Raw genomic sequence first — 16,932 nt, 5'->3', positions numbered from 1 at the left:
CCAGCCCCGGGTCACATCCAGCACCACGCTGGTCCCCCCGTGAAGGCCAGGTGACGTGCTGGTGGCCATGGGGCTGGAAGAAAAAGCACAGGAGACCGCTACAGGGCCACGGCGGGACCCGCTGCCACTCTATACCCTGCATGAGACTCACCACAGTGTGGGTCCCCGGTGGTCTCGGCTATCGCAGAGGGCATCAGGGTGGGTTGGGAGCCCGGAGGAAGGCGCAGAGGGAGAGCTGTGTCCCGGGGCGGGTGCTGTCCCCTGCCCCTGGCTTCGCGCCCCGCTTCCGCTTGGAGCCCTGCGGGAGAGAGGCTGGGGCTGAGCCAAACCCCCAAAGACCCCCCCCAGGGGACAAAGCCAGCCCGGCAAATCCCCCCCTGCCCACAGGACGGCTCCTGCACACCCACCTTGGCAGGGCCGCTCTCCTCCCCGCGCTGCCGCTCGCACGCCTTCAACACCTGAAAGGAGCCCAGGAGAGCCCAGGGCTGATCAGCACCCAGGGCAACGAGCTGGGAAGTCCCCGCAGGGGGTAGGGGGTACCCCAGGTGCTTTCAGGACTCCAGGAGATGGAGGGGAGGGAAGTCCCAGCTCTCCCCAAACACCTTCTTCATGGCCGTGGACACCGCCGAGGCACGGAACTCCTCCTCTGTGACCCAGCGGGACGGGGATGAGGCAAGGTCCAGGGTCACGTCCCCGTCCAGGGGCAGGGAATACACCACATAGGTCTGGTGGATGTGAGAGAAGACGTGGACAACCTGCAAGGGGAGGGGGAGACACTGAAACTGGCAACCTGCAGGCAGCAGGGGATGCACAAACACACTGCCAGGGCCCTGAAGAGCCAGGCAGGGTGTGGGAGGGGTGCCAGCAGGGGACAGGATCCCCCCTCCCGTGCTGCATCCCCCATCGCTGAGCATGTGGGGCTTGTCCCACGCCCCACACTCACCTCCCCCATGAACCGCAAGCTCCCCGCTGCCACAGGCAGCCCCATCCATGCCTGGAGGTGATCCCGCAGCACCTCCCTCTGCTGCTCCTGCTGCAGACCCGGAGCCAGTGGGACACTGGGGAACTCCCAGAGCCCGGCCAGGAGCCCTGGGGAGAGGGGACACGAGGGACATGAGCCAGCAGGAGGTGCACCCAGGGGTGCCGAGCCTCTCACAGCCCAAGAGGCTCCTTTCTGAGTCCCAGCACTCCCTGGCTGCTCTGCCCAGGTGCTTTTTTCCCCTCTCCCACCCGTTTGGGTACCCGAGCTGGGTCTCTGCACGATCAGGTACTCCAGGGCCCCGCGGCGGCCCCTGCGCTCCAGCACGCACGTGGCCGTTTGCTCCACCCGCGGCTGCTTCTTCGCTGCTTTGCGGGGGAAGTTGGTCACCCCCAGGCTGCTGTCCCACGGCTCGGCGGCTGGGGGGCACAAGGGACAGTCCCCAACAGCTGCAAGCACCAACACAAAGGTCACAGCAGGGCCCAAACTCGGTGCCACCACCGCCAGGATCGACCCCGGTGCTTACCACAGTCCTCGACATCAGGCACCGGGGGGAGTTTTCCCAGTAACTTCTGAGAGGCCAAGGCCAGCTCCTTCTCCACCTGGAGAGGGGACAGGAGAGGGGACAGCTGGCAGCCCACAGCCCCCAGCAGGCTGGGAGGGGACGGTTTTTGGTGCCACACCTACCCTGAGCCTCGCTCGGCAGTGCTGCTTCACGGGGCACTCCCCGCACAGCGGCGCCTTGGGCGTGCACACGGTCGCCCCCAGCTCCATCAGGGCTTGGTTAAAATCCCCCGGGCGGCTCCTGTCCACCAAGGCATTGGCCATGGCCCTGCAAGAAACAGCAGTGAGGGGCAGGGAGCCCCCAAACAGCATGAATTGCAGCTCCTGCCCGCGAGGGGAGGATGCTCCCATGCAGGCAGAGGCCATGCAGGTCCTTTCTCCTGAGCTTCCCAAAATCTCCTGCACCCCTGGCCTCCCCCTGCTGCAGGCTCAGCTCCCGAAGGATCCTGCCCTCAGCCACCACGCAGCACAGCCACAAATCCCTCAGGGCTCCCCTACCAGAGGCGGTCGATGACGGGCGGGCTGCTGGGGTCAGCGCCGATGCAGCGCAGGCGGCAGAGGACACGGATCACGTTCCCATCCACGACACCCGTCGCCTGCAACCAGGAGCAGGGGTTACCACCTGCACCACAACGCCAGGAGAGCCGGGCACAAAGCTCGGGGAGCCCCCAGCTCGCCAGACCCAGCAGCAGGACCCAGCCAGGAGCGGGGCTGGGTGGCAGCGAGGGGAGACGTGTCCCTGCCGGCCACCGAGAGCTCTCACCTGCCCGTAGGAGATGGAAGCGATGGCTCCTGCCGTGTAGCGGCCCACTCCTGGCAGAAGTTTCTGCAGCTCCTCGGCTGTCCTGGGCATTTCGCCAGCCAGCTCGGACACCACCTGGGAGACAGGGCAGCCAGGGCAGTTGAGCTGAGTGTGTAGACGTGACCCACAAGAAGGGGTCCCAGCCACGTAGCCTTGTGCCAGCAGCTCGCAGCCCCAGCGAGGCAAGGCAGACGCGAGCCAGCACCCACCCAAACGCCCAACACCCCAGCACCTTCCTCGCTGCCTCCTGCAGACGCTTTCCTCGGGAGTAGTAGCCGAGTCCTGCCCACAGCTCGTTCACCTCCTGCCCCAAGAGACACAGAGCAGCGTCAGATCGGGCACGGAAAGAGCCACGAGGGCAGGGAGAGCACCCAGCCCCAGCGCTGCTCACCTCCAGCGACGCCTCTGCCAGCGCCTGCAGCGTCGGCCACTTCTGCAGAGCAGGGGGAAGGTGACAAGGGAGGGACGAGCACGGCCGTGCTCTGCCCCTGGGGGTCTGCCACAGGCAGAGGTCACGGCCACCAAATCAGGGACCTGAGGGCACACCGTGAGGAGCACTCACCTGCATCCAGCGGTTGTAGTAGTCGATCACCGTAGCCACCTGCGTCTGCTGGAGCATGATCTCAGACACCCACACTGCCGGCAGCACGCAGGGGTCAGAGCAGAGGTGCCAACACCACCCACACCCCTCACAGCACGGGCTGTGGCCACCCCAGTACCGGTCACAAGCACCGCAGCAGCATCCAGCCCACCAGACCCCATCCCACCAGACCCCAGCCCCACGCACGGTCCCACAGGAGCTCCCTCAGGCACAAAGCTGCCTCTCAGACACCCCAGAGCCACGCGAGTGGGGCTCAGTGGCTCCTGCGGCCATGTCAGGGGCCCAAGCAGCTTGTTGTAAGGATGGGAGCTGAAGCCACAGATCCTCACAAGGCCACGTTGTACGTCCAGGTCAGTAACAACACAGGGTGCAGCCCCTGCTCCTCACCTGCATAAGCCCGTCTGTTGACATCCGGCTCAATCACAGCCTAAAAGGGGACAAGAATAGAGCATACGAAATGGGGGCACAGCACCCCAGCACAGGGAGACCTGCATGTGGAATAAAATTGCTCATGGTGTGTTTTGAACGCTATATAGGAGTATAAAAGATTTTTTCTCAAGTGCCCAGATGTTCTGACTTCAGGTTGATCGAGCAACATCAGATTTAAACACCACAGGAGAGCCTTGCAGCTCCCAGCACTACGCAGAGAGATGCTGCTGTAAAGCTGACGCCCACCCCCAGCACCCCGATGGCTGTCAAACCACCTTTTGCCAGGCCTAGCACTGAGCAGGTAAGAGCTGTAACAAAAGCGCTTGACAGGCTTAAAGCAACAGCAGAAAACCCTTTTGACAGCTGTAGGATACCAAAGACAGGATTAAAAAGATCCAGAAGACAACTGGATCAAGGGAGAAGCGCTCAGGCTCAGAGACTGAGAATTTCAGATCCACCCCACGTTGCTGTTCACATTTAGGCACTCACCTACAGATCACCCATCACATAATTACCGGCACCACCTGTAGCACCATCCCATCCCCACCACCTCCTCCCATTTTTATGCAGCTGAAGGAAGCCTCGCCTCGACAAAACCACCGCAGCCAGCATCGCTCCCCCGGGGCAGAGGGACGGGCTCCCCGCCGCAGCAGCCCCGCTCGCCCTTACCAGCGCCCTCCAGGGCAGGTCCCTCTTGCTCTGGTCGTACCACGCCAGCAGCCTGCCCCGCAGCGCCTCCACCTCAGCGGGGTCCCCGAAGAGGTGCAGCGCGGCTGGGGGAGCGGGGCGCCCTGCAGGGAGAGCAGCACGGGGTCAGGGCACAAGGAGAGAGCGGGGGCTGCGTGAGCGCCTACGGCACAGCACCGCCGGGGCCCCGGTGGGGACAGCGGCCACAAACCGGGCACAAACTGGGCACAAACCGGGCTGCCCGCCCCCAGCTCCCCGCAGCCTCCCCACCCTGCGGGCACCTCCGGGGGCCGCCGGGCCCTTGCTGCCCTTCCCGGCCCCGGTGGCCGCCCCCCTGCCCCGGCCGCCGCCCCTGCGGAGCCCCCGGGCGGCCGCGGCCCGCAGCGGGCCCATGGCGGGGCTGGGGGGGCCTCCACGTGCGTTTTTCCCGGGAAAACACCCCCTCAGCCCCGCCCCCGCGCGCGGACCAATCAGAGAGCCGCTTGCTCCGCCACAGCCAATCGCAGACGGGTGTGGGGGAGGGGTTTCGCGCCCTCCCGGATACAGGAGGCTCCCGGGAGGGGGCGTGGCCTCGTGGCGCGGCGAAGCCAATCAGCGCGGGGAGAGGGAGGGGCGGGGAGGTTATCCCCGCCCCTTCCCTCACGGGTCCTAGAGGCTGAAGCACAAGGCCCCGCGGGGCTGCCCATGCTAAACGCCTGTTCGCGCAAAAACCAAATTTAAGTCAAAATCCGGTTTGGGAAAGCGGAGAGAAAAAAAAAAGAAAGCGTTAGAAGGAAAAGAGATATATAAAGGGCTGTCAGCACAGGGAGAGGCGAAGAGCGAGGCGAGCGGTGGGAGCAGGCAGAGCCGAGACAGCCCCCACGGGCCAGGCTCCGGAGCGGCCGTGATGGCGGCGGCCATGCTGGGGGCGGCCATGTCGCGGCGGGTGCCGGTGGTGGACGTGCAGAGCGGAAACCTGGCGGAGCTGTGGCCCGGGATGCTGCTGGCGCTGCGCTCCGCCGCCTTCATCGCCGTGGACACGGTGAGAGGGCACGGGGGGGAGATGGGGGGGCTCCGGGGGGCGGCTGACGGCGGCTGACGGCTGTGCCCGTGCAGGAGCTGAGCGGCCTCGGGGCCAGGAAGGCGCTGCTGAGCCCGTGAGTGGGGAGGGGGCACCGGGGGGGGACCGGGAGGGCTCCGGGGGGGGCCCTGGGGGGGTCACGAAGGGCTCCGGGGGGTATCGGGGGGGTCGGGGGGTACCGGGAGGCACCTGGAAGGCACCGGAGGGTCCCAGGGGGGTCCTGGGGGGGTAACGAGGGGCTCTGAGGGGCTCCGGGGGGTACCGGGAGGGCTCGAGGGGGGTCCCGAGGGGGTAAGGGGGGCACCGGGAGGCACCGGAGGGGTCGGGGGGGCTCTGGGGGGGTAACGAGGGGCTCCGGGGGGCACCGGAGGGGTAAAGGGGGTATTGGGGGGGTCAGGGGGGCACCGGGAGGGTAGCCGGGGGGTAACGGAGGGGTCCTGGGGGGATAACGAGGGGCTCCGGAGGGCACTGGAAGGGTAAAGGGGGTACCGGGGGGGTAAAGGGGGTACCGGAGGGCACTGGGGACTCCCGGGGAGTCACTGGGAGCTCACTGGGAGGTCACTGGGAAGGTACCCGGGGACGCTGGGGTGTACCGGGGGTGGTCCCGGGCCCGGTGGTCTCCCCCCCGTTGGTGTTTTGGTGCCCGGTGTCCCGGTTTTACGGGCATGCTGCCCGCAGGTGCATCGAGGAGCGGTACCGAGCTGTGTGCAGCGCCGCCCGGACGCGCTCCGTGCTGTCCCTGGGCATCGCCTGCTTCAGGCAGCTCCCCGGCAAGGTAACGGGGCGGCCGCGGGGCCGGGGTGGGTGCTGGGGGCCGCCAGGCTGAGCCCTGGGTGCGTGCGGGGCGCTGACCGCTGCGCTGTGCTCCCCTCTCCCTCAGCCCGAGCACACCTACCTGTGCCAGGTGTACAACCTGACGCTGCTCTGCACCGAGGAGTACGTGGTGGAGCCGCAGTCAGTGCAGTTCCTGGTGCAGCACGGCTTCGACTTCAACAAGCAGTACTCGCAGGGCATCCCCTACCACAAGGGCAATGACAAGGTGAGGAAGCCCTGCCGGGCGCGTGCCCTCGCCCTCATCATTCTCTCGCCTTCATGCACCTCGGCGTGCCCTGCTCCAGGCTGCTGGGGAGGTTCTGGTTCCCCAGGATCCTTCCCATGTCTGTTACGTGAAGAAAGGCTCAAAAAAGGAACCTGAACGCAGCGTATCCTTCTTACCTCTCCTATTTTATATCCAATGTCACTCACAGCAGCTGCTCTTTCAATTATTTGGGCGTTTCTTTTACCAGAGCAGGTCGTGGCTGTAGGCAGCGTAGTGCAACAACAGGCCCTGAGGATACCTGGTGTGGCATTAAGTTGCTGTGCTAAGGTTTATTGACTAATCCCTCCTCTTTCAGGGCAATGAGACCCAGAGCCAGAGCATTCGAACCTTTTTCCTGGAACTCATCCGAGCGAGAAAGCCTCTCGTTCTGCATAACGGGCTGATCGATCTGGTCTTCCTGTACCAGTGCTTCTACGCTCACCTCCCAGACAACCTCGGCACTTTCACCGCTGACCTCTCGGAAATGTTTCCAGCGGGAATATACGACACCAAATACGCTTCGGAGTTTGAGACCCGCTTTGTGGCATCCTACTTGGAGTATGCTTTCAAGAAGTGGTGAGCGGCACACCGGTATTTAAAGCTTTGGGGTGAAAGAGGGAATCAGTGCTTGGTTTATTTTTCCAGGCAAAGGATTTAGGTCTTTGTATTGTTGCAGTGACTGAAGAAAGGAGCTTTTCTGTGATTTTTTTTTTTTTTTAGGATGCACCACATAAGGGTGCATCTGGTAATTCACTGTTTGGTGGGCAGCACTGGAAAGAGGATTTCAGTCTTTTGCTGGCAGTAATTGTAACGACAATGACCTTATTTTTTTTTTTTATTTATTTAATTTTAATTTTAATTGGACTGAAAACAAGTTGATTCACTGCGTGGCCCTGGTCCAGCAGCGCCACAGAGATGCCAGCAGGAACACAGGCAGAGCAGATTCCCTGTGAACTCAGCGAGGGAGCAGGGCTGTGCCTGCTGAGCCTGCTGTAACACAGGTTATTTAGTAAAGGGGGGTGCTCCCTATCTCCTGACGCTGGCTAGCTCCGCCACAACTCTTTTTTGTGAGATTCTCACTTGGAGCAGGTTCCTATTCCCATCACTTCCTTCCAAGCAAAGGTTTGCTCTTGTTCCAAGGCTCTTGTCTTGCTTCCTGCCCTCAGCTCTGAGGATATCTTCCAGGTGAACAAATTAGAAGCAGCAGTGTCTGTTCTGTTTGTCAGCCTGGGCCCTGGTTCTGCAGTCGCTGCACAATCTGAACAAGGCACTGGCGGTGGTACAGCCCCTTGAATCTGCTAAATTCACACCATGCAGAGCAGAAATGGTATCTTAGTGCCTGTTTTGTATTAGGAAATGCTGTTTTGACAGGTCTGAAAATGTTCGAGATGGTTCTTCTCAAACAAAAATACTTTTTTTTTTCCTGACAGGATGAAAACACTTTTAAAACAGGACTCTTAATGTTTTAACCTACAGATCTACTTACCTCCAAAGCTTTTGGGCGTTTTAGCCAGCTGTTGGGACAAAACGGTTGTTTTTTCATGAGATGGAAAGCATTTCTGGTGTCTGCATTGCCCAGGTTTGATGTGTCTGGGTGGTGGCTGCTAGATACACCACAACTCCTTGGGTATTTCCCTTTGTCCATTAACATCACCAGGACTAACACATCTTACTGCCCTGAATATTCAAAACCAAGATAGGCAGACCCTTCTCCCATAGCTTCACCAAGGACAGTGCTGTCCCTGCCTGTATTGAGGAATAAGGGGAAACAGCATTTAAATCAGCACAGAAGGGATTATTTATTGAAGTTCTGTTCCCTGGACTGACTTCCCTTGCAGCAGGCTGTCAAACAGGAGCTGGAGCTCAAGAGCAAGAAAGCAGAGGAGCTGAAAGTTGGTGCAGAGCAACGTGTTCGCACCAGCCCTGCTCTGGGGTGTCTTTGAGTTAACTGCGTGCTCTGGTGTGTTCCAGCAAGCGAGAGAACTGCAAGCTGAGGGACTCCGGCAGCCAGCACCTCACCATTGAGTTCTGCAACTACCCCGAGAACATGTCCCACTACATTGACTATCGCCACTGCTCTCTGGAAGAAGCAAGCAGCGTGGGAGGGGCAAATAACGTGCCTGTCTGCGAGAAATTTTCAGTAAGTAATGGGAATCCCTGCTTCCTACCTCGCTCTATGGAAAAAGACATGTGGCCAGAGCAGGAGGTGGTAGGAGGGCACCTGGGAGCTTCCACTTACTTGCTTCATGATAGAGGGAAGATTTTCAAGCTTTGCCTTTTTGGTTTCAAAGCCACACAACAGCATGCTCTGTTCTGAGGCAGTGAATTTCACAGATTACATTAGTAGCCAAGATTCAAAGAGATAATACAGCCCTAAATAGAGGGATGGTGTGAGTTACAGTACCTGCTGCTGCCTTGGGAGGGCTGGGAGTTCGAAAGGAGTTTGTCAATTCCTTTCCTGTGCCGTGGGGCTGTAACTGGACACGGTGCTCCAGGCACAGCCTCATGAGCCCACGAGTAGAGTGGAAAATTACCTCTGCTCCGTGTTCTGGGGATAGGCTGCTGTAACCAGGCTGCCAGTGGCTACAGGATTCTCTCTCCTTCTCCTTAGGCCTACGGCTGGTGTCCAAATGGGGTGAAGTGTCCCCAGTCCCATAACATCGACCTCATAATCGATGAGGATGACAAGCTTTTGGAGAAGCGGAAGAAACGCAAACACAAGTGGAAGCGGCGGAAGAACGCAGAAGAACCCGCAAAGGTGCTTGAACAGGAAAGCTCAGGGAAAGACATGGAGATAGCTCAGAACGGGGAGGAGGGACCGCCGCCAAAGCAGAGCTGCTATGAAGCTGCAGCAGAGGCAGAGGAGATGACACCCAACGATGATGACTGGCCACTGGAGGAGGAAAACCCCACTGCTGTGGCACCAGAGGCCAGCTCAGACACCAGCACACGTGCTAGATGGGAAGAAGATCTGGGGAGCACTGGAGAACCTGCTGACATGAGCCCTTCTGCCAAGGGACACGCCTCTGACAGTGACCAAGTGGAGGGGAAGTCAGAGCTCCCTTCTGGAGCAGCCTCAGCCAGGCACCCAGACAGCCCCCAGACTGAAGCAGTGTGTGCTGCAGGAAAGCAAAAGGAAGCCCAGGAGCTCCCGTCGCAGGGGGGCATCCACCGAGCTGGTTTTGATGCCTTCATGACTGGCTACATCATGGCTTACGTCTGGATGCTCAAGAAGAGAAAAAGCACAGACGGTAGCACGGAGCCCTGGTGTCCGGACTGTCACAATAAACTGTACCTCAGCGGGAAATCAGTGCCACTTCAAATAGTGAAGAGCTCCTTTTCTAAATCTTCCAAAGCTCACAGCCGGAAGATGAAGTTGGCCTGGGACAGCACATAGAGCTAGGGGACTCCTGGCTGAACTGGGCTTTTTTCCTCCCTCAGTTGTTAAAAGTTCTTTATTCTTTCAAAAATTGACCAGAAAGGGAGCAAGTTTCTTACCTGTGGTTTTGTTTTAACTTCTTGACTAATTAAATTGCTCTCAGTTGGAGTTCTCCCTGGTGTTCCTCAGCAGCACAAGGGGTGATAAAGGCACAGGTAAGTTTGGAGGGAAGAGAGGTGCACTTCAGCTGCACCCAGGGCTGTAAGTGGCAGCAGTGATCCCCACTCAAAGTGGGTTTAAAAAAAAACAACAGGCTTAGGGTTGTCTTTCTGGAAAGACCCTCTGATAACTCCTTCAGCACGGGTTTCACTTGCAGAGGAAGGGCAATCCCTTGATAATATAAGAGGAGACAGAGGCCAGAGAACATCCTCCCAGATCTTGCCTTTACCCTTAATATTTGCTGCCACTTAACCCAGTAGCTTAGAGGAAGACAAACCTTTTCAAAAGGACCACATGCTGAAGGTCAAAATCTACATTATAAAAAGCATGAAAAGGCCCAGTTGTCACATACAATTATTTTGATAGAAAGTGCTATTAATCAATGACTGGAGGAAGATGTGATGCTTCTGTTGCACACCAGAAGGAAGCAGGCTAGTTCTTCAGGCAAAGCACACATTTCCATGAATCTTTAGGGAGGTGTTACTTTTGATACTCATAATTATTCCCTGTCTTTCTAAGGAAGCTGAGAAGGAAAAAAGTGTTTTGGTTTTTGTTTGTTTAAAAGCCCAGAGAAGGGTTCCACCTAATACTTGTAATTTTAGTTGTGGTTACAACATAGATGAAACCTTTGCTTCTGCAGGAAAAAAGTAGAAAGTTGTGCTGGGCTAGGTGATTCTAAGCAACAGCAGGTCTTTTACACTTCTAAATAAGGGACTGAAAGCTCCTCTTAAACCCTGATGTGTTGCTTCCTGTGCTTACCGAAGCTAGGCTGTAGGGCTAGGACACTGCAGTCACCATGGCAAGCTCCCTGCAGGCTGAGTGCTATCAAAAGCATCTTGTAGGTCACAAGTTACTGCCTACTCTTCAGAGCACTATAAGGAAGAATAGAAAAAAGGCTTTGAGTCTCATGGGTTGAATAGTGTTAACACTTCAGGAAGATGCAGGAGGGAAATAACACAATAACGATGACAGTTCTCTTTGTTTATAACTCAGCACCACGTACTGATAGCATCTCAAAACCACCATGAATATCATCTATAGCTAATGTAAGCATTTGAATCAACGTTTGTGTAACCTAGAATTGTCCTCTTAATCACAAGACTCCACCCTTGATTTTATTTTTATTTTGAAAGCAAGATGGGAAAGTTTACAAAACCTGACCAAGAAAAAATTATGAAAATATTTAACTGGATTCATCTTTGGTTACTTCTTATTGCAGTTCCAATAAAACATACACCATTTCTATAGTTCAAAAAAAAGTCAGAAGGTCAATCAACATAAAAACAAGACGTGCTTTCTTCACATATTCATAAATATCCACAATATTAGAAAAGTTGTTTTGCAAAGATTTTTTTTTTTCTGGCAGTGTTAACTTACTATTATACACAAGCTACAAACTTCTTCCTAAGCCTTTAATTACAAGTTGAGCTATTTACAGTCTGCAAAATATTAAGACGTAAAACTCCTTCATAAATATGAAAATAGATCATCTTGCAAAGATCTTTATACTTAATCAAATATCTGGCTGCCCCTCCTCCCAAAAAAAAAGGTTATTTGTTTTGCATAGAAATGTAGTGACATGCAATATAAACAATAGCATTAAGTGCAAACAGGAATTATTCAAGTGTCTTTAGTCGTACTGGCAAAAAATACCAATGTTCTGTTACACAACACATTGATGCCTTTCCAGCAAGTAGAAGTCTACTAAAGCCCCTTGTCTGCACTGCTTCTGAGGGGCAGCAACTCACATGCATCCTCTTAGTTGCCTTTTAGCAACCTGCAACCACAACAAAAATAGCTTATAACAGACATGTAAATGAATTCAACATAGAAAGATTTAAAGTGAATTAAAAACATCTTTGATCTCTTCAGGGAACCTAGCAACGTGTAGAAAGTCTTTTAAAAGAGCAAGAATGGCTCCTGTAAGAAAGTCAAAAACCATGATAAAATCCAATCACGATAAAACTTTGTCACATCACTATAAAACAGGGAGTTTGCTGACCACACGTTGGTATTTACGTTCATCAGTAGCTGTCAGAAAATGGCCCCCAGTAGAAAAGCACCTTCAGATGGGCAGAAAACCTAGGAGTACTCGCTAGGTGCAACCTGGATTCAGCTTTGCACAACCAAAGGGATGAGACTTAGTGCCAACTGCATCCAGACCCTTGGAAATGCCATGTTTGAGCAGGCATTAAGCTGTTTTAAGACTGCCTTTTACTCCAGTGCCTCTTTTCCCATGCAGACCAAGAATGCAGGAAAGGCCTGAGCCTTTGGTATCCCTTGGTATTTCTTTCTGACATCTCCCCCTCGGTACAAACAGCTAGAAAAGGTGATGGATGTGCCCTGTGTCAGCTGGCTGCACTCAGAGTAGACACTTAGGGAAATAAAAATTTAGCCGTGTTGCTTTGTAAGAGATCCATTCAGGGCAGGGAAACGTTTTAAGAGATAGTGCTATAAGACACAGGTGAGGTCACTGTGACGGGTGTTTGAGAGGTACCCCAAGCCTGGCTGCACAGGCTTTGCAGTCTGTCAGAGGGTACCAGGCTTCCCAGCAGGGTGGCAGCTCTGACAACCAGGGCAATGCAAGCCAGAGGCACGCACCTGCGCTCTGCTGAGGCTGCGGGGCTGCTTCCTTGTAGGCTGGGGATCCAGAAGTAAACCATTCCTTATTATTGCTCGTTTGTCTGAAGTCATGCATCTATGTGCATCTTGTGACAACAGAAGCTGGTGCTGGTGGTTTCCCTCCTGAAAGATTAGTTGTGTAAAAGAAAAAGAGGAAGAAAAAAGCAGGCACAAGGCAGGCAGCCAGCCGTCAGTTGAGTTGTGCTGACCGGTTCCCTGTCCTCAAAGGAAATTACACGCACACAGTACCAGCCCTTCAAGCTGCTCCGTGCTCTGCAGACAGGATACACAAGACAAGCTACTCTACAGATCAGCACCTTCTAGAGGCAGAGAGCTGTGAGCCACAAGAGGTGTTCTTGGTAAGGATGGGCATTTTTCAAACTGCTGACAGCTGCCTAATGCAGCACAGACTGCTCAGTAACTAAAGGACACTTTCTCATTTAATTCCTTGCAGCCATTACAAGGGATAATTGCTGCTCAGGTTGAGACATTTCACAAGTTACAACTCACAGAATAGTTACCTATACCTCCAAAAAGCTCAGTATCTCAGCCAAGAAAGAGCTTAGGCTTTCTTCTTCATCCGTTCCTTGAGATTGGAAAAGAGTAGGAAAAGTCCATCAGGGAGTACCAGCTTACATTTTCCATCCTTACATGAGAGCAGGAAGTGTAACAGATTACTTGGATAAAACTCTGGACTTCCAACCCCTCAGAGCCTACTGTATCACCTGCTCAGTGAGCATGCAATGAAACCTCAGTTAGGAATGATAATGTAGGTTAAAAAAATAAATAACAAAAACCCCACATTGTTGTAGGCAATAATAGCAGAAGGGCAGGATGTGGAACACATCACCACAGAACAAGCTTTCCCATGCATCTCATCCCAGAGTGGGGATCTCTGATACTGGTTCCAGCAAGCAGCTTGGAAGCACGTGCTGCTGCTGCTTTTACAGCTACCTGCTGGTGGATGGAAGGAAAAAAAAAGAAATAAAGTAGATAATCCTGTTTAGTGACAGGAGAAACTTATGAAGATAACAGATCCTTTCTATAGAAGAAAAGAAGTAATTGGGGACAAACTAATTTTCTTAAATTTGACAACTCAAAGCCCTTCTGCGAGTCTACTGTTTCTCCTCCAAAAGCACTCATGGCCACAACACTGCTGGCAGCTTCCCTGGAGCAGGGGATTCCTGTCCTTCATCACACAGTCTGGTTTTAATTAAGAACCTATAATTACTGTGCTGGCACTAATAAGATAGGATGTCCTACCAGAGAGGGAAGTGAACGTGTCCCTTCTACCTGGTGATGATGGTCAGCAGTTAATCTAGATGCTGTATTTAACTGTTCTGCCGCAAGAGATCACGCTCTCCATTCAGCTCTTCAAAGATAAAAAGCCCAGGAGCTCAGAACTGCTACTTTCACTGGCAGTTTCTCAAGAAGCCCAGAAATGACAGCACCTGGAAGGTGGCTCCCCTCTTGTGCCCTGGGCAAATCTTCCTCCACATCTGGGTCGAGACACACAAAGAGCTGTGCAAGAAAGCAGTGCTCAGTGTCCTGCTTCCCTGCACTAATGAATCATTAATAAATCCCAAGGGAAACGAGAAACACCAGGGAACAGGTTGTTCTTGTTAATTGGAAAGTACTTATCATGTGACTCAGCCTGCAGACTGCAACCAGCGTGAGGGCTTTTGTTTCTGAAAGAAGAGCTTGTTTAATGCTGCAGCACAGCTCTAAGAGATCCCTGTGCCCAGTTCCAGAACGGAGGCTCTGATTCGCGTGTACTGCTTGCAGAATGCTAATGCAAACCCTGCAGGAGTTTAGAGCAGCTGGTCAGTCAGAGGAAAAGGGAAAACCTACAGTTCGCTCTTTCTACCCCATGTGGAACTTAAGGCCTTGAAATGCTCCATGCTGGAATCCAGGTCGAACTCTTTACTTGGTGCCTGCTTCTCGCTACTACTGCTTGGAAGGGACTACGGGGCCCGCATGGACATTCTGGCTGGAGTAGTTCCCCCTCCTAAAGCAAATCAGGAAGGAAACATAGCTTGAAATAAAGTTAAAATAATCAGTCTCTCCAGATGCTGTCCGCAGCTGTTTGACAGCCCATTCTTACCATCTGCTGGGTCTCTTGAGTATGAAACCCAGCACCACAGAGAAACAGAGTTCAAGTGACTGGGAACAACTCAAGGACGTGTTCAGTTTGAGCCCTCTCTTCATATGCCACAAGTCGACTGCGTGCTGCCACTTGCTGAGTTGTTGGAGGTCTGAGACAATGGGGCAGTGCTGTCCCCATCGTGCTCCCTGAAGGGCCGTGCCTCTCTCCTCGGCACTGTGGAAGGACCAACACTGAACAGAGGCTTTGTAGACTCCAGCGGTGTATTTTTCAGTAGGTCATCTTCCACCTCCATCTCTTCAGAAGGCAGACAACCAGCAAACACCTGTGAGGAATGTCCCTCAGAGTTCACTGAATTCTCAGCTGGGAGCCTTTTGTAGGATAGTGGCTCGGGCTGGGCCAGCGCTAATGGTTGATTACATGCTGGATCTTCACACGTGTTCTCAACAGGGTAAAACCCATTTTCCTCCTGGGACACTGGCCCATCTGAACAGTCCATATCTTCCTCTTGTCCTGGTACAGGAAGAAATTCTGACCTGTGAGGCTTGGCTTGAAAGGGAGGAATCTCTGACACACCGTATTTACTGCTACTCAGGAGTTTTTGCCGAACCTCTGCACTTAGTTGGGTTGGGTCACACCTGCTGACGGTTGAGGACAGCCCACCAAACAGCCCATATTCTTTGTGTGGCAGTTCAGGGGAGACTGGAAGCGATCTGCATTTCCTGCCAGGAGGGAGGGAAAACTCCTGCCAGTCCGTGCTATATGCCTGCCGGAACTGGGACTGGCTGGCTTTCAGGCCACCTCCTGCCTCTGGAGAATGCAAGTCAAACACAAGAGAGATCACAGACTTGCTTGGCATGTCAAAGAATTTTATCTTTCCACCCTTGAGGTCCTCCCGTGCATTGAAGGGATTAACTTTCCGGCCTAAACCTTTGCTTGGTGTATAGTAGGGGTCCTGGACATTTATCTTCCTGGAAGGCTTGCGGGAGAAGATATCCGACTGGCTGCGTGATAACCAGATATTCCGACGTGGACGGGGTGACTTGGGTGGGATCTTATCGTCCAGGGAACTCAAACGTTTTACTCCTGGTCCTTTTTCGATTGACCCTGAGTGGAAGAATAGAAATACCTTTAGCTTAAAGGAGCTATATGGCCGCATGCCTGTTCCCTCACAGAGCCTTCTCAATAACTGTACAGGAGAAAGGTGCACTTCTGATGTTCCAAAGTATCTTCCACAGACACATTTGCTAGTTACTTAAAAGTTTTTACACATACACAACACCACTCTTCTCCCCAGTGTATCACTGGTTTCAGACTTGGAGATTTGGCAGCCCTGTCCACAGGACCTTTTAAATGCAAAGGCAGTCAATGCTACATTTAAAGTGTTCTCTCCTCTTCATTCATACCTCAAACTGATTAAAAGTCACCTTGAAGAACCAAGCAAACTCAAATTCAGTTAATGCCATCTTACTTGTCTAGACAGTGAAACTGGACTGCTTCTGTATTATGTTATAATCAAATTTGCCACCCACATTATGGGAGATGCTAATTTAACACAGTAACATTGTCTTCAGGAAAAAAGGGAAGGAAACTGTACAAAAATCTGAAAGGAACAAAGAAGTCCTTTCAGTCCTCTATGCAAACTTTGTTTTTTTAGGGCTCCTTCAAACCTCCTCACTGCCTGTACACTGACGCAAGAGAAAGGACATAGAGTGGTCTTGGAGGAGAACAATTTGCACGTTTCTACACTTATCATCATGGTTTCCAGCAGAGATTGCCCAAGATCTGTTGATGATACTGACCATAAAAGAAAGCAAATACAAGACAGTCACCAAAGAAACTGTGACATTTTCACCCTGATAGGAAAAGTCTGTGGCCGAAATAAATGCCCTCCTGATACCAAGAGTTAAAATCATTCCAGCCTTGAGTCAGTAGATTATCCAGTACAGAAATTAGGGATACATGAGAATTTAACTCCAAGGAGTAGGAGTTAAAAAAAAAAAAAAAAACACTTTACATATTATGCGTATGCATGCAAATAAGTACACACACACATACACAAATAAAATCTAAAGGTTTATCACTACAACAGGATGGGAAACTTGCAGTTGTTTTGGCAAAGACATTAACTTTTAGAGTGTTTGGGACATGCAGCTGCCACTGGCTCTCAAGGTGCCTCTGAAAAGCTGTGGTAGAGTAATAACAACTGAGTGGATGTAATAAAATGTTATTTCCTTTTGATTACCATTTCCAGAATGAGCACATGGACTTCTGCTTTTTCCTTTAAATACTGCCACAGTTCAGTCTGTAGGTGCTCCACTGAGGAAAGACTACGCAAGTCAAAGAACCACACATAACACTTCTCCACAAAGATGCAAATCTAAGCCATGCTCCAAAGGCATAATGCC

The 16,932-nt window shown here is 53.2% G+C and overlaps 3 protein-coding genes across 3 annotated transcripts in view; 1 reads left to right on the top strand and 2 right to left on the bottom strand.

The window, feature by feature from the left end:
* Positions 1–43: 43 nt before the first annotated feature.
* On the bottom strand, positions 44–4,455 carry MUTYH (mutY DNA glycosylase). The gene is made up of 15 exons (XM_032192455.1): positions 4,344–4,455; positions 4,045–4,166; positions 3,334–3,373; positions 2,908–2,981; positions 2,737–2,778; positions 2,578–2,649; positions 2,307–2,420; positions 2,042–2,139; positions 1,667–1,811; positions 1,506–1,581; positions 1,243–1,428; positions 944–1,089; positions 603–755; positions 408–458; positions 44–298 (listed from the first exon to the last, which is right to left on the bottom strand). Exons 1-15 carry the CDS (start codon positions 4,453–4,455, stop codon positions 194–196), a joined length of 1,536 nt encoding a protein of 511 aa, XP_032048346.1. The 3' UTR covers positions 44–193.
* Positions 4,456–4,975: 520 nt separating this feature from the next.
* TOE1 (target of EGR1, exonuclease) lies at positions 4,976–10,875 on the top strand. Its single transcript, XM_032192003.1, has 7 exons — positions 4,976–5,083; positions 5,158–5,198; positions 5,801–5,897; positions 6,003–6,161; positions 6,517–6,776; positions 8,172–8,340; positions 8,812–10,875. The coding sequence occupies exons 1-7, from the start codon at positions 4,976–4,978 to the stop codon at positions 9,595–9,597; spliced, it is 1,620 nt and encodes a 539-aa protein (XP_032047894.1). The 3' UTR covers positions 9,598–10,875.
* Positions 10,876–10,905: 30 nt separating this feature from the next.
* The window catches only part of TESK2 (testis associated actin remodelling kinase 2), a 75,744-nt gene continuing 69,717 nt past the window's right edge, over positions 10,906–16,932 (bottom strand). Inside the window, exon 11 of the mRNA XM_032192002.1 lies at positions 10,906–15,631. Coding sequence (XP_032047893.1) covers positions 14,625–15,631 — 1,007 coding nt within the window. The 3' untranslated portion in view covers positions 10,906–14,624. The remainder of the gene's footprint in view (positions 15,632–16,932) is intronic.

This window comes from Aythya fuligula, chromosome 8 (genome assembly GCF_009819795.1).
Source record: "Aythya fuligula isolate bAytFul2 chromosome 8, bAytFul2.pri, whole genome shotgun sequence".
NCBI classification, from domain to species: Eukaryota; Metazoa; Chordata; class Aves; order Anseriformes; family Anatidae; genus Aythya; species Aythya fuligula.
The sequence above is the reverse complement of the archived record's forward strand: the minus strand, read 5'-3'. Positions and strand labels throughout refer to the sequence as shown.